Below are 27,154 nucleotides of genomic sequence, written 5' to 3'. Positions count from 1 at the left end.
GAGAAGATTGTAAAACGTGTAAAACGCACTGTGTGTCCCGTAATGGGTCGGCAGGACTGAAGTTTGAGACGATGTGGTCGAAGTGCCTCCAATTTAATTGCTTAAAATTATATATATATATATAATGATTCCACTTTTTCACACACTTCGTTTTTTGTTGTTGTTTCTACGTAAAGAATCACCCTGCAAAGTTTGCACACGCGAGGTCCACTGATCGCTATTGTAAATTAGGGAGAAATAATATGACCAGCATTGTCACAGGAGGGAGAGAAGAATATAAATTAGTGTTGTTGCACGTGAAACCAGGAGGCACCCGGTCTGCCACCCACCGAAGGGGCAATTATAGGCGATTATTGCCACCTGGTAAAGCCGTCAGCTCAATAGGGCGGGGAGTAGAGCGACCATAAAAAGCTGGTCCGGCAGGTCTAGCTGCGATATTTACGTATGAGTTATGGAGTCGTCTTTGCGCACCGGATGGCTGCTCGTGGTCCTATCGCTGGAGCTCTTCTCAAAGCTGGTTGCAGGTCATGTTATTGCCCGTTATACGAACAACCGAATATGCCAGTGCATAAACGGTTCGCAGATCTTACCTGTTGATGCTGATGAGCGTTCTGGTCTATAAAGCGATCTCTAACTGTTCGATAGTTTGTATAGGTATTAATGCTTCGACCACAATCTGATCGGCGAGGAGCATTACCATTGTCCTAGAATTGTGGCAAGTACCAAATGTTTTTATAGAACGCAAATGTTGACTTTGAGTCCTAAGCTATGTTTAAGTCCATGTGAGTTCTTATCGGACTTGGCAACTTGATGAAACCAAGGCATTTTTGAAGAGCATGGAAGCGGCAAACTCATGGGTTGAGCATTGCGCATGGTGGCACGTTGTTTGCAATCTCAAAGTGTTGGGAGCGAGGCTTTTTGGATGACGAAGATGTGACTTTCTCCGCACCCGATTGGGCTGCGATGTGGCTATTTAAATGGCAATGTAACTCGTCTCTCAGTGAACCCATCGGTGTAGATTATTTGAGGTTGGGGGGGTGGGGGCGCCACGGTGGCGAGATGTTAGCTACCTCTTTTTTTTTTAAATATAGGTGGTAAAGTAGCATTTTCTCCTGGGTCCTACGGTTTTTTCCCTCCATAGAATTATACATGCGTTTTACAGTGTTTGGCTGCTATTAATGTCTGCATGATAAGCCACTTTGTTTACCTATAATTTGCAGCCAGATCGCGTCTAAAAGAGCCATACAGTTCAGTGGGTCTGGTAAAATAACAAGGCTTAGTTTTTTATCCTGCAATGCGTGTGTTTCTCTAACTTTCGTTACCCCCACCCCCACACGACGATGCAAAGAATTGTCTTTAATTAAAATTTCCAACATAGCAGTGCAGAGCTCTTAGATAAATGTCCATTGCGGTTACTTGACAAGGTCGTGCGCTCGGTAAACATGCAATGTTGGCCCAACGCTCCATGTTTATTGGGTGTGAGGTAAGGACGAACGGCAGGGTGTTTTTTAGGCTGCGAATAACGTCAATGTTTTTAATAATGCGTAGGTGTTCGTGGTTGTTGCTGGCTGTCTTTTGGAACGCGGCTTCGATTTGCACATCGTGTCGTTCGGCACCCTGTCCCGACTTCCTTCCACTTGCTGGGTGCTTCTGTTCCTGAAAAATGTTTTTGGGTGATAACGGCATGGAACCAGCACGTGGAGCGCACCGTCATGCCGCAATGCCTTGCCGATTGCAAGTAGCATAAAATTATCACGCCAATTCTGGTCCTCCTCGCAGCGGTGTTTGGCTGGCTATCGAACAAAGACTGTAACTGCATCGCACGCTTCTGTGGCCATCTTGAGTGTTCTTCCTTCCGATTATTACGAAGTCATTAGAGCCGCCTATGCACTTTTAAATATACATTTTAACTTGAACTTTTCGTTTTTTAGTTCTCCCCCTGCCTCCGCACCTCCCGATATAGCACGGTTGTCTACATACGGTGCGAAAAGAGGTTCAACACATGGCAGGGATCTGTTAATATTTTTGTTTCTCCTTGTGTCCATTCCTACAGCTCCGAAGCCCGGACCCATGTCCATGTGGGACCACTCGTGCCCCAGGCTAGACTCTAACTTTGATCCCTGGACCTGCCTAGCCAACGTCTCGTCGTGGGAACGCAGCTCGGCAAAGAACATCGCCACGGGTGAGAACCCCCTTTCATGCGGTGGCAGTCTGAGTAATTTAAACGTTTGACAAAACGTAATTTGTCTCTGGACGAACACCTGTTGCTAACGCACAGTCCCTGTGATTTCTTCCTTGCAGAACGGGAAGGCAATCGAATCGCAGCAACGTTTAAAAATATAATGGGACGGATTTTGGCTGGAATCGTTCATTGCATCCTAAGTGCACCAAATCGATAGAATTGCACGCTGCATGATTTTAGTTTACATCAGTGTTACCGCTTAATGAAGGTGCTTTTCCCCAATAAACGGAACTTTATTCAAATACACTATAGCGCTATCTCGTATTTTCACTCGTGATGGTATGACGCATGCCCGAGAACGGGTACGTGCACATTGGTCAATTGTAGTCCAATGCTTGATTTTAAAGGTCGTGAGACCTGGTTGTGTAAAACCTCCCTTTGTGTGCATCCTAAAAGTAGTGGACACGGACTCGTACAAAACCTGCATCAAGGCGTGGTTTTCGCCAGCCCCTGGGGAGTGCACCGTGCCGGACCCGAGTTCTAGAAGCGGCAGTAGCTGCAGCCTGGTTCCTGACGAGAGCTGTGGCAACATCACTGCCTGCCCGGGCCCTTTGGGGTCGTGTGCCACACACTGCGGGTGGGACGACACCGGCACACGCCTAGGCGAGTGTCCTGACACATAACGCTTGACTGTCATTTTAATGATATGCCCACTTGTACCTCCCCAGACGTTGTTGCCGAATCTCCAAGATTGTCAGGAGGGTTCGAATATTGTTAGGCCAATGTCATGTTTTAATTAATATTAGCTTTATGTAGGTGGAAATTGGAGAGGGACCACCACTCGTATGATGGGATTACCTGGAACGGCCATCTCTTAATCTTGCAGCCTCATTACTGCAGCACCTGGCAGGCCCTGGCGGGGTCATCCTTTCAAGTGTCGTTAATGACTTGGAGACGCAATTTTTAAATTAAACGCCGAACACACTTTGTACACTTTACAATGCACACCCTACACTTACTGCCTCTTGCTTATATGCAACTCTTCACAGGTAGCTAGCCTACACACAACGCTAGCTGTCTAACACTGACGGTGCTGAATTAAGACTGCCAACTACGTCTAGCAGCGCAATTATTAAGTGGAGACGACAGCAGCGATGGCGACTCTTCAGCCGCAACGACGACGCGAATCCCACTCTAAACGACAGCCCTTAGGACCCCTCTGGGGGCCCTTCTTATACTCGCCCTGGCCATGCCCTCCTTTTGGAACCGATTAGCGGGCTCTCGGCGTGTCCCTTCTGTAACCTTTTCCCTAGATCCCTTTCGGGTCTATCACGTGGCCTGCTGTCAGTCAGGGCTTCTACAAGCTGTAGATGCCCTTCCCTGCCAGCAGCCAGCACTATGCTACTTGGTGACCAATTCTGTCGCTACACAACAGAGGTCGCAAACGGGTTTTGATTCCTTACCTGTACCCGGCTGCACCAGGGTCGCAAACGGGTACCCGTACCCGGCCGTACCCAACCGGGTACGGGTATCGGGTACCTGATTGCGACCTCTGGGATGAAGCCATGTTGCAGGCGCGGGTGGCTTGATTCTAGGAACTTGAATTGTGAGAAGAGACAAGACGTTGGGAAATGAGTGACAAACAGTTACTCACCAGTGACACACGGTCTACCCGTACCCGGCCGGGTAGCTGGTTATCAGGTAGGGTACGGGTATCTGGTACCCGGTTGCGACCTCTGCTACACAAGTAATAGCCACGTTCAACCCTGCTTGGTTTCTGATATCTGAATTTAAAGTGATTTGGTCACGAGCAAATGAACCGGCATGAAAAGATAGTGGTTATATGGGATAAGACGTCATTTCCGAAAAGCAATGGCAATGAATGCCCAAGTTTGGCAATTCAGACTTGATAATTGTTTTGACCAGATTTAAGCTACACATGCATACATTTTAGGACTTTGTTGGACCTATTTAATGGGAAATCGTGAGGACACGTTTGGGAAATTCTGCAGTAAATATCCTAGTATTTTATAAAACACCGTGTGTCCTTGCAATGTTTCACGAGTGCTGATGGTGACTGGCACACTACTGTTTGGAAATGCTTTATCTTCAACCCCAGGATTGCAGAAGCCTGGGTTCTGTCCCTCCGTCGTTCATGACATCTTGTGCATTCACTTTGTGGAGCGTTGCTCTGCCGATCTCGAGTGCCCTGGCCGACTGAAGTGCTGCGACGCAAAGTGTGAACGCTATTGCATGCAGCCACAAGAAGGTACAGAATTCACGGCTGGTCCATTGATTGGCTAAATGTACTATGAACGCTTAAAAACTGAGATTGCTCTTGGATAATGTATCGCCCAACTCGTGAATTAGTTGTATGGTCCATTTGTTACTCGGTCATGCACAGCTTGAACTTACAATCCACAACATGGTACTTTGCACACTGAAGGAACGCTATCAAGCTAACAAATGTAAGATTTAAAATATTATTTTAATGTCGCGTTACTCCGTTTGTATTGTATATTTGTAACATTTTAAGCTGCCTGACTTGTCCACGATGGCTGTAGGTGTGCACAAGCTCGGGTTGTGTCCCCTGGCGAGTGATAAGGTTGTGTGCACCCGGCTTGAAGAGGGCTGCAGCAGTGACTTGGGATGCCCAGGGGAGCTCAAGTGCTGCCTCGTCTCGTGCGGCCGGGCATGTGTGCAGCCTGGCCTAGGTATCAAAGTGAACCTGTTTTAAACATTGCATCCCTTCAAGGCTAAAGCCATTATTAAAAAAAATCTGTGGCTAGTGACATGTGTTCAAATTTTTACAAGAACTGCTTAAATTTATGGTGCTTCACTTGAGGCACGTCATTTTAACACGTTGTTTCGTGTTTTTCAGACTCTACAAAACGCTCCGTTCCATTTCAGTAACCTGGACTCGCATGGCTTACAGAATTTAAGAATGCGTTTATAATTATGCAGTGTTTTTTAAATCTTTTAATATTCTAATGCTCAATAAAGATTTTTTTTCTGGTAGATGTTTCAATTGTGACATGGCAGATATTAAAAATATTTTGGGTTCTAAAACCACACTTGTCATCTTAGACATTTCCCAAGCCTTGCAGACTCGTACAAAATAACACCGCATTAAAAAACAAGTCTTCAGCTTTACAACCTTCACTGAGCAGACTCGATTTTAAGATTAATTTCTATGTGCAGTCCTTTTAAATGTACAGTATTCACTTTCCCTTCACAATTTGGTCATGCAGCTTTTCCATTCTGGTGTAAGGTACTGTAACATGGCAAGGGATAGTGGGGTCAGCGGAGATGGGTGGAAACAGGTGCAGGGTACTGTATGAGGGACGTCGACGGCTATGCTGGAAGTATCTACCGGGGGAAAGTGGATGTTACCAGGGTGTGGCTGAGCAGATGAGGGAGCGAGGTCCGCGATAAGGGCAGTGGCTCGGACTTGACGACAATGTGGATGACATCGGTGCCGACATGGTGGAACCAAAGACTGTCTGATATCTACATGGTTTAAACCACCAGGGTTGCAGATAGTCATCGCCTTGTGAAATGCTAGTCTTACTCTGGCCTTGTAAATAGGTTGCTATAAAATAAATCGTCTAGAAAAGTAACCTACGAAGGCGCTTTGTTACACTGGTTGGTAATGGTTTAAGGTCTGGGGCTTGGTATAGCAATGGGTTTAGCTGGACTGCCATCTGCTGCCTGTGAAGCAACCCCAGACTTGAATGCCTGTTATGCATGGCCATCGATCCAATAACTCTTCGGGCTCAATGCTTTGCATTCGAGTTTGGAAGCGCATTCCAGTTGATTTTGGGCGTGTGCAAAATAATTTCACGTAGTTGAGCCCACTCCATTGCAAACGCATTTTGTTTTGAACCTCATTAGTTAAACATCGCTATAAAGGTAAGCTTTTACTTTCCTGGTTTTGTATCGAGACCATAATCTTTTTTTGGCAGCAGTGCCAGGTCTGAACAATGCGTGAGATGTACGTTTTTAATTAAAGGTATACCTGGCAAATATTGAAATTGGTGTATAGTGGCTAAGGATTAAAACTGAAAGCATTTGCAATATTAACACTGGTCTTTTAAGACATACATAGTTTTTACTTTGTGGAAAATGCAACACATTGCCCTTAAGCATGTTAAACAATATACAATCTCTGAATGCAAGCGATTTGGATTTGCAAGACTGCAGGTATGAGTCACCCAGAATCTACAAATACCATCAATTCCTGCATTGAACAATCCTTTTAAAACAAATCTCGTGTTCGAATCTCACGTTGGTAAACTTTTGTTTATCCAAAACTCAATTTTTATGGCACCATATTTTAATCTTAAATTCCCAAGCCCTTGGTCTTTGTGAACCTACCCCACCCCTACCTACCATCCCCACCAACCCCCTATCTGTAGCTGCACGCTCCCCTTTCCACGATCCAAGCTGTCTGAAGGGGTGGGTCTCATATTGATTAATGTGGGCATGGCCTAATGGGAAGGGGTGGAGCCTAAATAGGAAGTGGACAGCTTAATGAGACGACGCAAGAAAGGGCAGGACTGACAGAACCAAGCCCAAAATTCCAACCCCACTAAAAATATTGCAACTTAAGCTAAATTCTGAATTTAGTGCTTTAACCACAAACCTCCCTGTTCATTTTAAGAAAGTGGAGAAAATGCGAAAGGCAGCACATGTTATGCCAGATGAAGCCAAATGAGAACGTGTATAATTGCATTGTGTGGTCTTTCAAGATGGTAGAAAACAATGCTTTACAGGGAAGTTTATTTTCAGAAAGCTATTTAACCAGGCAATTCAACCCTGCATTCATATGAAAAAACTGCTGATACCCAATCCTTAAATATAATCGGTTGAAGTCCTTGTAAGTGAAACAAACCAATTCAACATGTAATAAAAAGGCCATTGTGCTTTGCAATTTTAGATTTCATGCAAAACAAGCGAACAGTACAATATTTGTATTCAAATGGTGAAGTAAAGGCAGTAATGAACAAAATGGAAAATTAACACTATCCATTAAAAAAACGAATTACAATGACATTACACAGGCAGCAAATGACTCGCGCTCCAATCGGCATCTATGCTCACAAAACCCAATGTGATAGTATGGATTTAAAGTATAAATATGCAACAGCATAGAGATATAAATCAACAGTAAAAACATTATGGGAAGGGTAACATGTGGACTAATATTTGATTTAGACCCCAAAAATCTATGCATTATTTTGTAACTAGTGCTTAAAGGTGGGGATTTAAAACATACCTGTTTCGATTTAAAGCTTTCGTGACTGCAGGGATTCATATTCTTGGTTCTTTCGGTAAAGTCACGTAGAAGGGAAAAACAATAAAATAATGTTTTATTTTTATTATTTTATTGTTTTTCCCTTCAACGTGACTTTACCGAAAGAACCAAGAATATATATATACCAACTGATTTGTTTTATATCAACACTCTGAAATGCCCTGGTTACCCTATTAATTTTACCTTTGTCAGTCAACAATCATTCACTTCTACAAGGGCAAATGTGCTTTTCAAAATATCTAAAAAATATATATTGATATGTTTGACAAAATTCTGGCATGTTGTAGCCACCAACACTGACGGACGCCACAGCCTGATCCACGTGCAGCAACGTGAAGGGCCACAGCCGATGGGTCACCCAGAGGACCTTACTCTTCTTACTTGTAAGCATTGGCCTTGTGTTTGGGCAGGAAGGTGAAGCTGGATGGCACTGGCCCTAAAAGCATCTCACTGCATACAAAAAGGTCACACCACATTAGGCAATAAAATCATACTTTAACAACTATTTGAACACAGGTTGACAGGCATCATTTTCACCGTAACATTGTGTATCACATTTCGATGAACACTGAAACGGTTAACTACTTTTTCCCCATTCCCATGACTACCATAGAGCACTTGTGACACAGAACTTGGCACAGGCCTTGGGGTTTGTTTCCATAAAGGAGTTGCACGCTTTCACCCAGGACTATTTCGAAAAGGGTCGTAACCTGATGGGGTCAAGACATCCCTTGCAACATAGTGTGGAAATACATATGGGAGAGGTTAGCTAGCGATAGTCTAACTTAACCCAGCCTGAGTGAAATTTAGTTGAAAAAATTTCGTTGGGAATAGGGCAGGGGAGGATGAAACGGGAGGCTGAGCAATGGAAACCTCATGGCTCTGTTCAAGTACACAGATGGGCACGAAGTCTGAGCATTTCTTATCGCGCACTCTTGAGTCCAGTCCATCACGAATGCACACGTGGAAAGCTCTTTGGAAAACACAGGTTTAAGTATCTTGCAAAACTGGCTCAGGGATGGATCCTGAAGGTGAGCTGGTAAGTCTTTCTAGGTTTTTGGGTTGGAGACTCCGAAAGTGTGCTAGCCGTATCGCACAAGGTTCACACGTGGGTACAGCAGATCACCATAGATTGCAGATGGAAGACGGTGTTGATTTGGGTCTGAGACTGGTACGCACTGATCAAACGGGTTTGAACCTTAGACAATAAATGGGCCCCATTCCTCGGGTATTGAGCCTAGATATTAGAGCAATAAATGAACAATGTAAGAATTAAGAACACGTTTATATTTGTGCGATCTAACCCAAAAAAATCTCATGAATATTGGTCACCATTCTACGTGTTAAACTCATTAAGAATTACTTGCAGAGTTACAATTTTCATAAATTTCCCAAAAAATAATAAGCATCAATCATTTACATAGAAATAATTTAATCATGCTGTCTGCCACCTGTCCACACTGAGCAGTCACAAATATGACTGGTTGGCATAGTTCCATTCTGTTCTCTGCACTGTGGCGCCAAGAACAAAACTTACAGGGAACCCTCCGTACCTGATTGTGATCCAGTCGGCGACGTTCTGGCTGGCCATCAGGCTCTCCATGTCATCCCGGCCCAGGTAGTATGGTGGACGCTCATTAATTTTCAGCGGCACACGTTCCAGGATTCCCACGGGGATATACCTGAGCCAGACAGTCAGGCATATCTTTTCTTGTAAAAAGCAAGCCATGCATTGATGGTCACCAACTTTTGCTTTTTAAGATACCTTGCATAACATATACACACGTGAAAATAACTTAAAAAGTGCATAAACACAATGCACATTGCAGATACTAGAGAAATATCAAATTCATGGTGCGCTAATTAAAAAAAACATTGCTTGACATTGGTGTCCGACACTGCTGCTAAACCTATGACATGGTCCTGTCCCCCATAATTATGAGCCCATACAGCAGTGCAACCCACCAGTGATAAAGCTTCTGTTATTTTAAAAATAGTTTCACATCTGGTGATGTAAAGCATGACCAGATGTCATGCAAGCAAACATCTGAGATGAAATTCCTGATCTCATGTAGACGTGACGAGCAACAAAGCGTCCCTCACCGGCAGAGGAAGGAGAGCCACTCCAGCAGGAACTTGCGTGTCTTTTCCACCCCCTGCGTGTCCGAGCCCCAGTGCTCCAGGCCATATTTTGTGAAGTCCCGCAGCAGCTCAAAGCGCTCGTGGGATGAGATGTCCCAGTGTCGCCGCCCTTTGATTTCCGTGAAGATCCATGGCTTGATCAGCGCACCTCTGCACTCAAGAGCCATAGGCACCATCATATTGAGCACTAACTTTGTGTCATCAGTCACAACGTATATCATAAAACGAACCAAGTGAATTCCAAATGCTTGTACGCGATGCTTTAAAATGGTTGACAACCTATTGTGCCAACTGATTCATTTGTTTTCACAAATAACTTTTCCTAGACATGAAATAACCTTCATTTCCAGTACAGAAAGCAAAAATTATATTTTATTTCTATTATTACTTTTATTAATTTTAATTTTATTTTCTACCTACGTGACTTTACCGAAAAAACCTAAGAGTTGGGGGGGGGGGGAATTCATTTTTGCATCATATTTACAAACTTAATCACGTACAAATCCATGGTATTTTTTCACATTAAATTGAGATACCTATCAAAACAGAACTATTATAAGTCGTGAGATTATGATCTCCTGAAGTGTATTAATGTTCAACAGATATCCAAATCACGTTTTGTTCATGACTGCAGCGCTTAAAAGGCAAAAAAACTGCACCAAGGCAAGCACCCCAGGCACAATGAGGCACCCTTAAATATTGTACAACATTGCAATGTATTTAAGCTCTTGTTAAGCACTAATTAAAATGTGAAGTTTGTTGATGTTTAATGTTTTGTCCTTCCTCCGCACCGATTAGCACGGTTGGCTACATACGATGCAAAATAAGTTCAACATACATACAAGGTTTGTGCACCATAAGACAAAGACAAGTGAGATGGTTCCCAACCTGGCTATCATGACGCCGGCTACTTTCGTCTGTCGAGCCAGATCCATGTCCTCGTAAGACAGCACATCTCCATTGCCTGCATGGGAAAAATGTAATTTAATCCTCACCATCACCAGCAGTAATGGTCAATCCACTGATAGATGAAGGTCTCCCAAAGCCACCACCATCTCTGATGGTCCTGCGATGTAATGACCCATGTGCAAATTGTCTGATTGAACCACTCCATCTCTGGAGCAAAACATATAAGTCACGTAAAACAAGTGTGCTGAACACTGAAGATTAATCTGGAAAATACTTCAGTGTGTATGACTATTATTGAGGCAGACCAGTAAGAAAACTAATTAAATAAAAACAAGAGCAGGCTGCGGTGCTTTTTGAAAACTGAACTTAATAATAAAATCATATAATTTGCGAAAGGATATTGTGTAGTGACAGCGCCGACTGCTGTCCAGCAGCAGCAACTGCGGTGGACAGTTAGCGCATGCGCCGTTGAGCATATACACGGGTGTGCTGGCAGGGTGGAGGAACTGGGGCAAGGGTCACGGTAGACCTCATAGGGAGGCCCCTGGAACCCTCTGGTGGGTTCGAGAAGGGAGGCACGGCTAGGGCGGAGCCAAGCCGTGCCGAGTAAAATAAAAGCAGCGGAGAGCGAGAGCTCCGGGCTGCCGGTTCGGGGAGTGGACTCGTCTCGTCGTCGCCGCCGCCGCCTTCGTCTGATCATTGCGCGGCCGAACAGTAGTTGGCCGTCTTGGTCGACGCCGTCGGTGCAACGCGGACAAGGTCGTGTCTGGGCCGGGCTGTACGGCAGTGTGGTCGTGAGAGAGGAGGCCGGAGTGGGTGGTGTAAATGAGATAGAGATAATAAAGAGAGAGACGGTGCCTCCTGCAACTGCCTCGTCTCCGACCGAGTGTGTGCGCCGCATACCACACCACACACACGCCGGGCGGGAGGAGGACACTACACATGTAAGCAAGACTGACATGACACGAGCTATTCATTCTCATGAGATTTTAAAATGTTATCACATTTCCAAGCCATTTTCACATGCCGATAAACTGTGCTCCAACTTTACTTCCCAAACTACCAGCACAAGTGCAGTAAATAAGTACTGTAGTGGCGGAGCCACTACAGTACTTTGAATAAACTGGCATAGTTTATTAAAAGTACTGTAGTGGCTCCGCTACTATCTTCCGTACATTTCTCACTCCACCGATGTAATCCTCCATCAGAAATTGTAGTGTGATAAATTCACAGCGCAGAGCAGAATAAAGTTTATTTACATAAATATCCAATGCAACACTATCAATTGTTGGCAACAAGTGTTCAATTCAAGGATAATAATTATAAATAGCATTAAAAAAATTGTAGTGTATTTTTTTATACCATATTCAGATCTTAATACTGACAAATAGTATGTTTGCACAAAACGCAAATGATCTGCTTGAGTGGTCAGGATTACCATGGGAGCATGCACATCACATATGTCACAACTAATACTCCCAAAATAAATCTGATCATTGTCAGATCTCGGATGCAAAGCAGGACTGAGCCTGCTTAGTGCTTGGGTGGATGACCACTAGTGCACATACTCTTAGGTTTTTTCGGTAAAGTCATGTAGGTAAAAAGAAAGAAAAAATAAAGAAAAATTATAATTTTATTTCTATTATTTTTATTTATAAAATTATAATTTTATTTCTATGATTTTATTTTTACCTACGTGACTTTACCGAAAAAACCTAAGAGTATGAATCCTTGCAGTCACGAAAGCTTCAAATCACTAGTGCACATCCGGATTTGTTTGGCAGGGGGATGCAAGGTGCCGGGAGATGGCAGCACAATGGACTAAGCTCACATTGAGATTCAATGTATTCATTTTGTACAGAGCTTGTTAGTGTTATCCCAAAATGTTAATGTTTTCTGTGTATTTCTAGTTTCCTTTCAGATGCCAAACTAAGGAGTCTAGAGACTCAGTAAGGCTTTCCAAGGTAAAGGGAATTATTAAAGATTACTATACCGAATAAGGGCAGCGGGCTGGCCACCTCCGCACAGTAGTCGATGTACTTCCAGTCAGCCAGTTTTGTGTAGCGTTGTTCCCGCGATCGGCCATGCAGCTACACTCACACAACAGAGCAGTGCCACCGCATGTAATAAGCTTAATACCTTTATATTAGCACTGCCTCTTATACACCAGCCAAGGCTCGTGTCAATCACTGAGCCAACCATGTGGTGAATGCTGTTCAGTGGATGTACACACACCCTTTTTTTTTTGTCAAAACAATTTGCCTCGATCATTGCTTTGTTGATTTACAAATGCACTTCAGGAGCTTAGGCTGGAATTTATGAGTGAATTCCCTAATAAGTGTAATGGCTGCAAAGACATTTTCTGCATAACTAACACCGGGCAAATTTAGTGGTTAGTATATATAGGCATGAACAAAAAAACATTACATTAACAAGTATAATTCGTATTGCAAAATTAAGTAAAAAAAGTGTATTCATTGTGTCTTTTAGTCCAACAAATTTAACTATAATGATGTGAATTTTAATGGAGGACTTTTATCATCTATTTATTACGGTAACATCAGCCTCCACAAACTGTATATATGCCTTACTGGATGAAACATTGACCAATAATGTATTTATTTTTCTATTTTTCACGGAAGTAAATTTTGAGGCGTACGTAGACACATCCCGAGGTTTGCGAATATGCATTCCAGCAGCGATATAATTCAACAAATCACCGAAAAATTATGCGTGGACATCTGCTTCCAGAGTAACAGAAGGAACCAGTGGTTAGGCTGGCCATTTCTGGCAGTAGTCACATTTGAGCTGTGTGCTTGTACGTACAGTGACCATCGAGATGCCCCAGTCACGCAGCTCAGGGATGAGTTTGTGGGCCGTGTTCGTTTTGTCCTGCACTCCGGTCCGTATTTTTGCCGTAAGGGGCATATCAAGAACCTACAACAGCGCACGTGCGCGAAGGAGAATACAGACGTGAAAAAAGTCTCTCACTAACACACACACCATAAAGTTAAAATGGGCAATGTGTGACTGATTGGAAGATATAAACACGTGGATAGAAATGGTCACGCAGAAATGTAACAAGTAGAAATGCATGATGTCCAACACAAGATCATGATGAGTGGATAAAGATTAGTTTAATGGTGTTAGGTTGTATGGATTTAATTGATTAGCCTTACCGACACCATGCCACGCACAATCTGCTCGAACTTAAGTGCCCGGTTCATGAGAGCACATCCTCCTCCCTGTGCACAAGAGCACATGTATTTATACATGTACACATGGTCAATAGAAGCACAAGGAACTTAAAGCACGAGCTACACACAGCTACTTATAAACGTAGAGTCAGTGTTAATTTTCCTATCCCTACCTTTACCCTAAGGCAATGCATCAGGGGAAAGGTTGGTCTGCGAAGGAGGTGAAAACATGTGTTTGAAGAATATTAAACCTCTTGTCAGGCATCTATCATCAAAAAAGGGCCTTTAATTTTGGTATGTCACCCAGAAGCTGTATGGTTAAAAACACCCAGCTGGTATACTCATAGATACCAACTTCACAGTGTCTTAAGATGTTGGTGAATCTAGATAAAATAAACATCCAAATTGTAATGTATAATGAATAACATGGAATTACTCAAAATTTAACAAAGCCTGCACATGTCAAGTGCACAGGCTTAACAAGAAGGTCTGCAATGTGCAACTTCTAACATTTGAAAATTGGATTTCATTTGATCAGAATTGTGTATAAAAATGATGTGCATTGATTATTAATTTGCAAACAAATAAACTATATTGTGTAACTTGGGAGTTGAATAGGTGTAACACTAAAATATAATATCGCACATGTGCATGTGGTACTGTACAGCTCTTTTGTGAAAACACTGCTGGATGAGGGACCTTCCCATGCCATGTGAGTTTTGGGGGTTTTAACATTTTTCACCATGCTGGTCAGTGTGGGTTGGTAACGGTGGAAAGCATATATATTGGCTCATAGCACAGTACACTGGTCTCTGCTATAAAATTTCCACGCAATAAGCCACTTTGTTGAGCTATCATTTGTGACCAGGTCGCTTCTGTAAAATAAGTTAATACATCAAGTGGGCTTTACCTGGCAAGAAAAAAACATATTTTTTATTTGCATAATTTTAAGTGATTTATTTACCTTTCCTATACTATGCACTCCTATCGTGTTTTGTAACACTTGTTGCTTTATCGTACTTACCCGCCCCTACTGGACATCTGTGAAAAATAGCTTTTGAGCTCATCAGATTTCTCCAGTATAAATACATATTCCAATTCTGATTGTTTGCTGGCAACAGTCCTGCAGCAGCCTCTAACAACAATTTTACCCATGGTGGCCACTCATCTAAGCACTATCCAGGCTCAAACCTTCTTCGCTGCCGATACCTGCCGAGTTCGGGTACATTCCAAGGTGAGTTGGTCATCGTATGAGTAGCTTCGCACCTTATTAATCACGAGGTCGATGGGGCAGCCAACATTTATGTCCACAAAGTCCATGTCCACATTCTGGTTGAGAAGCTCTGCACACTTGGTCATGGTGTCTGGGAATCCCCCCTCCAGCTGCGGAACAACATCGTCCAAGCGGACATTACAACCATGGAGAAACCAGGGGAAACCCCTTCGGTGTCTGCTGAACCTCATCCATTGACCCAGAATAAACACACTACACCTATGAGATGTGGCCATACAGTACGAATGATTGTTTTTCCCACAAGATACGTCATGTAGGTGGTAATTAAAGTGTAACATTTCATAAAAACAGATGTGACAACTGTTTCAGCTGGACCTGAAAACATTATATTTATATATATTTACACGGGTTAACCTCATGTTTGTTTATCTAGCGGAATATGCAATTGCCATGTTTTTGTTAATCACTCTCATTCAAGATTAGGTTATTGTTGGTAACCTATTAAAAACATGTTCATGGACCCAGGCATCTATATAAAAATCTGTTTCAAACATATACACATTACAACCATTTTGGGCAGTAGGGTTGAATAAACTCAACCTGCTGGTAATTTGATTAAATGCTACACTTCAGCGTCTGAATTTCATTCAGGGATATTTTTTTAATTTAACACTACAATGAACGTGTCTCTAGTGGCTCATGTGAACCCATTACATTCACCATACGAGTATGAAAAGACTCTTACATGCAATTTTATGTATATACCATAAGCTGAAGGATTAATATATTAAGCTATGAATGCATTAAATCTTGACTTAAAGCGTTCGTGACTGCAGGAATTCATATTCTTTGGGTCTTTCGGTAAAGGTTGAAAGAAAATGTATTACTAGTAGTTATATTGTTATTTTCATTCAATCTATCTACGTGACTTTACCGAAAGACCCAAAGAATATGAATGCATTGTTACACTGGAAATACTTTACAAAAGCCGGACTTTAAGATTAACATTAATTTACTAAAAGTCTGCAAGGGAAATCCAGAGGGAGCATGAATGCACCTGGATTCCAAAGATGTCCTCGGTGTGGTGCCTCTTGAGCAGAGCCCACTCGGACATCTGGCCTTGTAGCAGGTTTGTGCACATGGCCATCTCCCCACACGTGATGTCGGCGCCCTGCATCTTGCAGATCCTCCGGAATGGCAGGTTACCACACTGTATGCAACATAGGACAACGGACGAGTTTCCGATTTGGTGCTACACAACTCTCCACCCTGAGCAAATATATAAATTCAGGCATGTCACGAGTCAAAGAAATAAAGATTGTTCAATGTCCTGATGATTAACACGGTTGGCTACGTATAGTGTGAAAGTTCAACATACATACATCAGAAGAACAAAGCAAGGGAAAGGGCACTCTCTTCCAAATAAAACAATGCATCAAGAGTCAGAATATTGCACATTTATTTAGCTACGACCAATTAAAACTTACAGTGGTGAGTGGAGCCAGGTACAGCTTGTCTCTGAAATCAATCTGAAAAAAAAATTATAAAATGTTTTTCATTTTCTGGCAACAAGGGTGTTTAAATAATTTCAGTAAAGATACTTTTAATAATTCCGTAACATATTTAAGTGAAAATTTGGGTTTAAAAAACTGTGGCGTAATTGGGCATTTCCCTAGAACCCATGTGCATTTCTGAAAAAATAGACTCACAGCTAGATAGCAGATGTATCATATGATCAAAGATGGAGGATTCCTTTAACAACTGCAGAATCAGAATATTTTTCATCCTGTAGAAATACGATGTGCCATGAAGCTCTTTTTTCACAAATGTCCAGTAGGGGTGGGTCAGAAAAAAGAGCAAATTAAAAGAGCAGCAGGTTCCTGATTTTTTTGTGTAAAGGAAAATAGGTTTATCAAAGTATGAAGGCGCAATATGGTAGCAACTGCATGAATCATGGCAATATTTAGAAATGGATGGAAAAGCTGCAATCAGGATGTGAGCATGTTCTAGATGATAACAGAAGTAGTAGGCGAGCCAGCTACTCAGGTTGAGAAGCAAATTTTGGAAGTGGCAAGCAGGAATGAAGTACATAGTATCTGCCAGAGATAAGTGTGGGAAAATAATCCGGCAGCTTAATTCCTTGATAAATGTATCTTGACACCCTCAAAACAATAGCAGCTCACTGCTCTTCTAGATACGGTTGTGGAGCAATACACACTGGACTTGAAATTCAGAGGTTGACGGTTTGATCTCCCGGCTAAGCAGTTGAAGATATAAACAAGTTACTTAAGTTCCCCACCTGTCCACCCTACAATATTCATGGGACCACCACAGATTGCGTGGATACTCCCACCTCTTCGAAAACTTCTCATCAGTGTAGAAGAGTAGACCAAAATACCCTCTAGACATTTCAGGGCAGTCCATGTATCTTACACTGATATTTTTGCCATCTTTGACAATATTAACTACTATAAATATATATTTAATTTTACTAGGCAAGGCCCACCGAGCTATATCGCTAATTGTCAGAAGCGACCTGGCCAAAATGATAGCTCAACGAATTGGCGTATTATGTGGAAATTTAGAGCAGCTGAATACTCTTAAAACTCAAATATTATACTTGTCAACTCTTCTAATAAATTCCAGTCATACCCCATTCACTATACTATTTTTAATCAAATCACACCTAAGGTTATAAAGTTACGTTTTTTTATTGGAAAACTCCATTCCAAAATGTTCTATTAGCACTGTCATAAGATGAGGAACTATATATTAAATCTTGCAAACAGCAGTTCATTATCCTCTGCCAAAACAATCCTGGAAGGTGATATTTGTAGAATACTTCTTACTTAATTAACATCAACAGGCTTGCCAAGCTTCACTTTATCAATTGCATATAAATTCAATAAAAATGTTTAATTCTCATTATTTAAATATGAAAACTAAATGAAAATCAAACATGATCAAATTATGTCAGTGCAGTCATTGGTGACCAGACTAAGAGCATTAACCTACTCCTTCGGAGAACCAAGTGTAATCAAATGTGGCTGCCCAAATTCAAACCTAGTATCTCAGCAATGCCCACTCAGTGCCCTGGTATTAACCCTCGAAGCATTCCAAGCCACCTCAGCAGATTATTTAAATTTTAATTGATATACATAATGAACTTGAACATTATATAAACAATAATTCATTAACACTGCCTTAAAAGAAACATATATATGTAATTGCAACATTTCGGGTCAAGCCCCTTCTTCATACCTTGCTTATTTTAGGAAAAGAGCTGAGCAAAAAAAAGGTAAACAAATTGACACAAAAATATTACCGTCTTCTTCTCTGGCTGCCGGATTTTAATGATGTCCTCATCCGTTAGAACGCCACTTGTGCGGACAGGACACCCACTTATACTGCTACCCCTTGGCTCTGATGTCTTGGATGCTGCACATTCAGACGCGGCAGCTTGGCCGTGATTGTTCAGGTCACCAGCAGACACCATTTTCAAACAATCGGTCAACTTGCCAACTCCTTTTTCGAAATCACTGCACAATGTGCTACCATTAGACTCTATAAAACATTCCTTTTCAATCGGCACTGACGATGTGGTGGGACAATTGTTGGATATAAGCTCAGCTGGCTGGGTGCTGCTTTCCGACTTCGAGTCTCCATGCTTCACAGATGTACTGCTAGGATCTTCGGAAGCTTCAGATTTTGGGGTTGGCTTTTGTTTAGAATTTCCCTTTTGTTTGGACATCGAACGCAGGTACGTCTCTGCGCCAGTAAATGGAAACTGACGCTTTCGCAATAGCTTTTGTGTGCCCTTTTGCAAATGGTTAACAGTTCCCGGTAGTGGAACAAATGTAATTTCCCTCGCTGGAGTCTTTTCTTCCAGAGCCCCTCCAGCTATCTCTGGGTGACCACTGGCATAGCGGCAGGTGATGCCATAAGGGCAACGACCAAACGTCTGATACAGGTGACACTCAGGACCCAGGTCAGGCGGTTTAACGAGCATATACTCTGCCACGTCGTGTATGAAGTAACAGCGGTCTCCATAGAAGCACTTGGACGTAGATCCCTAAGCCATACCACGGCAAGAAAAACAGAGACAAACGTACATCGTCTGTAATTATGCATTGTTATCCAATATTTTATAAGATAAGCATGATTAAGCCATAACTGAAACTGCACATTGGCAACACTAAGTTTTCATTGTCATTTATCTACAAAATGGTTTAACTCTTTGCATATTACCAGTTCGGTTTATGCACGATTGGTGTGCACCTTTATTGCATGCAAGTAATCAATTATGGTTCAGTACTGATCAAATTAACGTTCATTTTACTATAAGACAATTGCATTCAATTGTGGCAATTATAAAATAAAACTTCAATATTATAAGTTTCTGCACATCACTGAAAGAGAAACAAACCCAATGTATTCATCTTCATGAACAAGACAGGCCCAGTGTACAAATGTTGTATTAAAACAAAGTTTGAATCATTATCGATAGAACTATTCACAGCCATGGTCGGTTGCCCTGGTTCTGTTTTTGTTTCCTGCTTTTCATGCATTGCGCATTTGGTGGATCCTAGGATGGAATGCTCATTATACATTTTAATTATTGTTCCAAAAAAGAGATAGATAATCGTGATCGGTTTCTGGAAGTTTCAAATTTAACACAGATGTTTGTATTCTCTCAAAAACTTGAGGACATACATATCCTGCACACAGCAGCCTTCTGTGCCTACCTGCAACACGGAGGGGCAGAGCTTGACCTCGTAGCTGTTGGGCTTCACGTGAGGCCTGTTCTTGTTTTGACCCCGTACTCGCTTCTTGGCCGTCGAGATTTCATGAACGGCCGTTGTGCTGGTCGGACGCGACGGCGCTGAGCAGTCATCGTCTCCCAGTCGCGGCCTCTTTTCTGGAGGCTCTGGTTTGTCTCCGGTGTTATCCGCCTTCTCTCCTGCGATGCCACCTTCAGAGTTCTTACCTGTACATTTTTGCTTGTCTTTGAAGGCTTTGACAATGTCATGAAAGTGATCTTTTGAGGTCAAGTAGCTGTGGAAGGCATTACACATTTCCAGATTTACCGAAGTTCAAGACTGAGTTTGGTGAATTACATTATGAGACGTGATCAACTGTGGACTTGTTTAAATATAAATATACTGAAACTAGTATATTACAAAAACATGTTACCAAAACTTCAGCAGTGTGTTTATGTAGTTATTTAAAACAAGCAAAAATAGTCAACGGTTCTTAATGCTGTGCCAGTACACCTGAGTACAAGCAAACACCAAAGGTATGGAAACTGGATAAATATGGCACATTAGAAGTAAAAGTTACCAATGTAATTGATTTGTGATATTACCCCAATAGGTCCTACGATTATGCAGTAATCCAGTATTGAGGTACAATGTTTCTGGTAGCAGTGTGACAACATTAACTGCAAATAAATGTATATACTTGAAGACATCTAGCTCATGGCTGGAAATACTTTTGGACATTCACCAGTGTGAGACAAGTCTGGTACCAAACATACTGCAGAGGGTGGAATGAGTCCCACAATTTGACTTGGCAACAACACGTGAAATGATAACCCACGTATCAACAAGGATTGTGGCACAAACTAATGATCTATAATCCAGTGGGAAGTGTGGTCGCGCAATTAAACCAATCCCACCTCATGAATGCAAGCATCACCACGATTCATGACTGAGCAGCATGAAGACCTTACAGAACATAGTCCACGTATTTATGTCTACCCAATCAAATGCTTGTAATCCAATTGTCATAGAAGTTGGGATGCGTTGGGTGAGACGGCTCTGCAAGGTCGTTGCACCATAAACATGTGGACTAATCAATTTCAAGGACAGTGCATTCATTATCAGTTGTCTTTTTGTTTGCATTTTGACCGCAAGTGTTGTGGTTAATGCAAACATGATCCCTTGTATAACGGTGTCAAGTTTTGTTGCCAGTTAAAAGGGTAAAAATCTATTAGTATATCTTGTTACTGGCAAAAGAGGTCTCATAATAAAAATTCTTACCCCGAGCTCTCAATATTCTGATGGTGCGTTGTCTTTGAGTTGTGCGCATTTTGGCGTCATCTGGTCCAACACCATGTGAGACTAGGCTCTAAGAAACGCTGTCTCGGGTGTGGACCAATCAATTTCATGGACAGTGCATTCAATATCAGAGTTGTCTTTTTGTTTTCATTTTGCCCGCAAGTGTTGTGGTTAATGCAACCATGATATAAAGGTGCCAGTTTTTTTTGCCAGTTAAAAGGGTAAACCCCTCTTACTATGTTTGTAGGATGTGAGAGCGCTGTGATGCCAGGAGGTACTACTCACGAGGGGTTGACGTGCGCGACACCCGATGAGCACGCCGCAACGGGGCTGTCAACGGCAACCCCATCCGCCATGGCGCTCCTACTTGGAACGGATGAAGCACCTCCGGTTAGCTACGTGCGGTGCGCAACAAGTTCAGCGTACAAAGCAATCGCGCCATAAGTACCGCTAACTTTTGCTCTCGCCTGTACATCATTTACTCGGAGGTCAATCATATTTGGCGAGGCTCGCTCGTGTCAACACAAACGTAACGTGACCTGCCCGCGCGCCAGCCTGCAGAACTAAAGTTGATAGTACTGCAGGGATTTATGAACAACAAAAATTATTACACATGCGACTCAACGCACATGTTTTCGTGCGCTTAAGAATCGATATAACGATCAACGCACATCGTTCCACCACGTGGAAAACTCCGCATGACTAGTTCAACAACACTTGACCAGTTATTGACATTGTGCGTCTCAGTTTAATGTGCGTGCACAATATATTTGTGTGTAAAGAGGGAGGCGCAGTGGTTGGTCCATAACGCCGCGGATCGCAGAACCAAAGTGGCCTCTTGAAACTCGACCGGTCCTGGGCCTCCTAGCACCTAACCATAGTGACCGGCGTAGTGAAGTATGGCCAAACGTCTCTACAGCCGACAAAGCGTGGCTTTTCTCGGGCTACTCCGGTTTCCTCCCACATTAAGCTACATTTTCGTGAAGTGTAATTTTTTTTATCGAATGTGCCCTATGAAGCAGCATCCATACAACACGACGCAATACCCCGATCCACAAATACGAAGGAGACATCACAGCGGTGATCTCCTCCGCGAATCCAGACGCGGTCATTTGGCTTGACACCACGTGGAATTGTTGTTCTGCGTCTACAGCAGCAGCCATACGAAGCAGCAGCCAACATCCTCCTGAATAAGGTCTCGAGACTCGCTATTAGTACGTGCGCACTACGGGCATCCAGTGACGCCGGAACTCCGCGTAATGCAGACAGATGTTACTGCGACTCCACTGCAGTCGACTTATTTACCTCTCTGCGCGGTTTTAATCTTTCTGGAGGCTCTCGACTCTGCCGCCTCAAGCTCGGAAGCGCTCCCGTGGCCGCACTGTACGCGGAATTGTGGGACGACGGAGGCCACGTGCTGGGTGGTGGCGGTGCCGCGCACTGTACGCGTGCACGTGGTTCCTCCCCTACCACCCCTATGGTATGGGTTTGGTTTGAGTTTAACAAAATATATTTTTTAAAACTATTTTTATAAATATATTTTTTGTCATTTTTTTTTTAATACCCACTGTCCTCAATTTCCAAACATGTAATTCGTGATTTTGGACAATTTATGTTATATTCTTGGTTCTTTCGGTAAAGTCACGTAGAAGGGAAATAATAAAATATAAAAATATAAAAACAATATTGTTTTTATATTTTTATATTTATATTATTTTATTATTTCCCTTCTAAGTGACTTTACCGAAAGAACCAAGAATATGAATCCCTGCAGTCACTAAAGCTTTAAATCAAAAAATATTTAATATGTTGTCGATAATTAAGGACATGTTAGTAAAGTTATTAATATGTTGTCGAGAATAAAACATTTACTAAATATGTTACCGATTTTTTTACATATTAAAAAACTAAACAGTAATTGGCTTTGATTTGTATTGGCCTCAGCTATTACTCCTTAGTCCAGCAGGAGTCAGTATTGCACTTTCTATTGGATCCATGTGCGAAGGGAGCAGAGGCAGCAGCGGATATTGAATCCAAAATACCAGCTCAGCAAAGCCCGCAGAGTCTATACTATAGAATAGATACTTCCCCTCGTGCTGTTTAGGAGCCCAGCGATTGTCTCCTAAAATTTGAGAAAATAATGTTCACAGTAAAAAAGGTAAAAGCGCATGCCTTCAGTTGCTCGCTTTACTCCACTGGTTGGTGGAAGGCCCTCCACTAGAGGGAGCTATAGAGAGGCCCTCTAGAGGGTATTTGGCCTTTTGTACCCACACTTTACCAGTGTGAAATCCACAATTTTCTATACAGCATGTTATCACCAATTTGTCAGTAGCGCTACAGGCCGCAGTCATTCCATATCATCGGCATCCAGAAGCTTAGAGAGTATATAATATCCAGGAGGATTTTGCATTGGGATGTTTGGCCATTTCAACGAATACGTGATTTAGTGATATCTGTAGCAGTACTGACTCCACGAGCTTTATTAAGCCGCACTAACGAGTACGGTAAAGTACTCCATGGTCAAACAACCCCAATGACCGATACAGCATGGCGAGACTTTCATCCAGCAGTACACTAACAAAATACAATACATTATGAGTATTGGTACGCAAATTTCTACTATAGCCATTGAAACGGCCTGGCTGTGCACTAAATTCACGTTTGCACCCAATGCTTGTTGGAAGTGGAGGACCTCTCTCTCTTCAGAGGGCCATTTATCCGACATGCACACTGACCAGTGTATAGTCTTCCAAAGTGATCCTCCGGGAGACTCACTACAGGTTACGCATTTTACTGCCGAATGGACAGAAATAAATATGGACGAGTTAAATGTGTCCAGCCACTTTGACAGAACAAACTATTGTCTTTCATTTGTAAGTTGAGCTTTCAGCTTCTACACTGACAGTAGAACTACATTCATACATGCATGTGTAAATTAAATCCTTGCTCCGGATGGAAGACAGTTGATGTGGTCAAGGTAGTCAAGAAGGGTGCGGGGGAAGTTTGGGGGTGGGGGGGAGGGAAAGGCGAGTCCAATCAATGCACCAGTGTTGGTCACTTCTCTGTGGCATCAGGCACTAACATTGTAATTGATTATTTGACAGCTTGTACAATCCAAAATCGATAAATACCAATTGACATGTGAGCAATGAGGTAAACAGATATGGTACTTTGGTCTGGCAGCAGGAATCCCATTGGATTGGCTGCAGGTGAAAACAGAAAACTGAGCTCTCGCTCAGGAGGTTAACTATATGTGGTAATTGAAGACAAAGAGTGGTACTGATAGGACCCGTCTGCTTGTGAAGTGCATGTGAGACCATTAGGCGTAATAAATGGATTTCTTTGTTGTGTCTTCCAAGGGATAAGAAAAACAATCCGTTGGTAGACAGAGGCCCTTTGGGACTGACTTATGTTATGAAATGATAGGATCCCTCCTGTACCCTGCCTTCATGCTCGATTCACAATGAAGGATAGATGACTCGCTGCACTGCAGCAATAGTGTGCGCACTCTGCTGTTGTAGTGGTGCTGATGTTGTTCTACAAATGCCATTGATTGCACTGATGCGGTGGGAAGACCTCTCATTCTGTGTAATAGGATGATCTTCCTACAATATTTTGAAATACGTATGAGGGGTGTTCAATAATAATCGCAATGGGTTAATTTAGTTATGCATACACTTATACTGTATAATCTCACGCAATATACAAACTATGGACCATATAGTAAATCACTGTGGTCTGTGCTCCTTCAATGGAGGAATAGCAAAACTACACAAACTCTCTCCTGAAGCCCTCTCATGGCCGGCAGACCGACATTGGCATACACGAGAATAGAATTGCAGACGTATACTCTAGCATGCAAACGAGAATGCAAACTTTAATAATCTGACTGGGCAGGTGAGGCTCTGAAAATCCCTGGGGCAAGTGTAATACATAAGTGAGGCACATCACAAAGGCTATTTACAGGATATCCGAGCCTTCGGTTATAGAGTAAAAGATGTGCAGAGGAGAAGCATACTTGTGAAAAGGGAATAAACATCATAAGTGGAGAATCAGGAATGTTTAATTTGTAAGTCATGTAAAACAGGGTGGATGGTGGAATGTTGAGAAATAAAGTGGTAGATTTGGTCCGTGAGAGGTGATACTATTGCAGACCCTTGATGATCTGGTAAGGATTGTGCTATGAATAAAGAGGGGTTCGGCATGTTGGAGGAAAACGGAGTTTGTACAGGGAGAAAATCCATGCATATAAGGGGATGATGCTCAAGGTAACCATCTGCCAGCCACATAGCAGCTCCAAGGTCCGAGGAGACTAGGCACACTTGGAGTGATTTGGTTCGAGATAGAAATTGTCTTTGCGTGGGAAGAAGCGGTGGTTGTTAAATAATAAAAAAAAAATGATTAACATGATAATGTTGCATAACATTGCTAAATGTAAATTAAATTAAGTTCAAATTGGCCATGGTGTTTTGGAGATTATTGAGCCTAAATAATATGCATGATGAGGATATTTAAAGTAAGCACGCACACAATAAGCACATTTTTTATCGTAATATGTACCGGTTAGTACAAGATGGCTTCGATATAAGGCCAACGTTTGTTTTTATATGACCTGGTATTGTTTTAGAGCAATATCGAATGACCTTCACGCTTAAGGCTCAGATACTCTCTAGCACTATCACAGCTTGTAAATTCCAAACTATGCCTAGGGAAGCCAGTATGCTTTTGTAGGTAAACGTGATTTGATTGTTTTTATACTTCATTAACTTGAAACTATTTAATGGCATGCATATACAAATACTATTGCTCATATTGTAGGTATAAATGGAGCAGATTAATACATGTCATTACTGTTGGTACAGCGTTGTTCATTGTTGTTTACATTGCATATAATATCATGCTGCTCTTGAAATAATCTATATCTCCTGTTTCCTACCTGGCTCCTGTCTGGGCTGCTCGCCACACCAACAATAACGCTACGTATTCTTGGTTCTTTTGGTAAAGTCACGTAGAAGGGAAATAATACAATTTTATTATGTTTTATTTTTTAAATTTTATTATTTCCATTCTACGTGACTTTACCGAAAGAACCAAGAATATGAATCCCTGCAGTCACGAAAGCTTTAAATCAAAATTTTCAAAATAACTCTACGGTTAGTGGCTGCAGGCCGTTGCCACCAAAACTAGCTTGGTAACTGGCTAAACGGAATTTCCAGTGTAAGAAAATAAACGCTGAATTGGATTGAAACTGCGGAACAAGTTCGGAAGAGGTATAATAGTGGCACAGAAGAGGTGGGAGTAATGAATACAGAAGACTAACGTGGTTCATATGAAATTGCTCAACTTAAATTCATGCTCCTGTTAATGTCATTATCTAGCCAGAATACTGTTAAAATCCTAGAGATTAGAAACAGAACCCTCACAATACATGTTATCTTGACATTTTGTGAACTAAAAAATAGATTACTTTTAGAGCCCCGACCAGTACAGAAAATGACAGCTGTTTCTTAATTTCCGCTCTCTGCTAGTACGGTACTGTTTATTCATTATATTGCGTAAAGCACAGTTCGCGATGACACATGAGATGCGTATGCAGGCTGAACAAAGACCGAGGCGCGTGGGTAACATCTGGAAGTATCCAGCAGTGTGTGATGCGATGTCGAGGCAGCCGTCAAACCGCTTATTCCTACTCGCGTGACGCAATTCTGTTCACTCAATCGCGTATTATCCAATTCGTATTATGAAAACATGCATTATAGGAGATCAGACTGTATATGCTATCTGCAGTGGATAAATTACAGTGAGTGATATTGCGTCTGCACTCCAATCATCTAAAAAAATATATATATTTCTCATCTCTCGGACTAATGAATAGCTTGCAATCATTAATGTTTTATACGCTGATGAGGTAGGCAACTATGGTTAATATGTTAGTATATTTAATTTAAATTGAAGTATTCTGATTCTTGCATTGTCAGTTTTTGCTTTGATATATATAAACAGAATGAAGAGCATATATTAACCCATGTTCTCACAACATCTTGCTCATATTTTCGCTAGGAGGTTGAACTGGCGACTTTGGATTGCAAGTTCAATTTGCTAACCATTACACCA

General features: G+C 42.1%; 2 protein-coding genes across 6 annotated transcripts; one reads left to right on the top strand and one right to left on the bottom strand.

Annotated features, from left to right (window-relative positions):
* The first annotated feature begins 355 nt into the window (after positions 1 to 355).
* LOC144938333 (uncharacterized) lies at positions 356 to 5,187 on the top strand. Of its 3 annotated transcripts, none has more exons than XM_078866260.1 (6): positions 356 to 524; positions 2,054 to 2,182; positions 2,642 to 2,845; positions 4,302 to 4,451; positions 4,747 to 4,896; positions 5,064 to 5,187. In XM_078866260.1, exons 1-6 carry the CDS (start codon positions 452 to 454, stop codon positions 5,093 to 5,095), a joined length of 738 nt encoding a protein of 245 aa, XP_078722386.1. In that variant the 5' UTR covers positions 356 to 451; the 3' UTR covers positions 5,096 to 5,187. The 3 variants fall into 3 exon arrangements, with proteins under 3 accessions (XP_078722386.1, XP_078722321.1, XP_078722473.1); XM_078866195.1 differs by having other exon boundaries at positions 2,639 to 2,845; XM_078866347.1 differs by lacking the exon at positions 2,642 to 2,845.
* A 1,915-nt stretch (positions 5,188 to 7,102) lies between these two features.
* On the bottom strand, positions 7,103 to 22,465 carry DUS3L (dihydrouridine synthase 3 like). 3 transcript variants are annotated; one of them, XM_078860048.1, is made up of 14 exons: positions 22,346 to 22,465; positions 21,326 to 21,406; positions 19,727 to 20,036; positions 18,307 to 19,053; positions 16,469 to 16,510; positions 16,039 to 16,191; positions 15,014 to 15,130; positions 13,730 to 13,795; positions 13,377 to 13,487; positions 12,544 to 12,640; positions 10,530 to 10,605; positions 9,603 to 9,791; positions 9,053 to 9,181; positions 7,103 to 7,949 (listed from the first exon to the last, which is right to left on the bottom strand). In XM_078860048.1, the coding sequence occupies exons 2-14, from the start codon at positions 21,394 to 21,396 to the stop codon at positions 7,877 to 7,879; spliced, it is 2,181 nt and encodes a 726-aa protein (XP_078716174.1). In that variant the 5' UTR covers positions 21,397 to 21,406; positions 22,346 to 22,465; the 3' UTR covers positions 7,103 to 7,876. The 3 variants fall into 3 exon arrangements, with proteins under 3 accessions (XP_078716174.1, XP_078716181.1, XP_078716190.1); XM_078860055.1 differs by having other exon boundaries at positions 21,326 to 21,403; XM_078860064.1 differs by lacking the exon at positions 16,469 to 16,510.
* Positions 22,466 to 27,154: the final 4,689 nt, after the last annotated feature.

Source organism: Lampetra fluviatilis, chromosome 1 (genome assembly GCF_964198595.1).
Source record: "Lampetra fluviatilis chromosome 1, kcLamFluv1.1, whole genome shotgun sequence".
Classification (NCBI taxonomy): Eukaryota; Metazoa; Chordata; class Hyperoartia; order Petromyzontiformes; family Petromyzontidae; genus Lampetra; species Lampetra fluviatilis.
The sequence above is the reverse complement of the archived record's forward strand: the minus strand, read 5'-3'. Positions and strand labels throughout refer to the sequence as shown.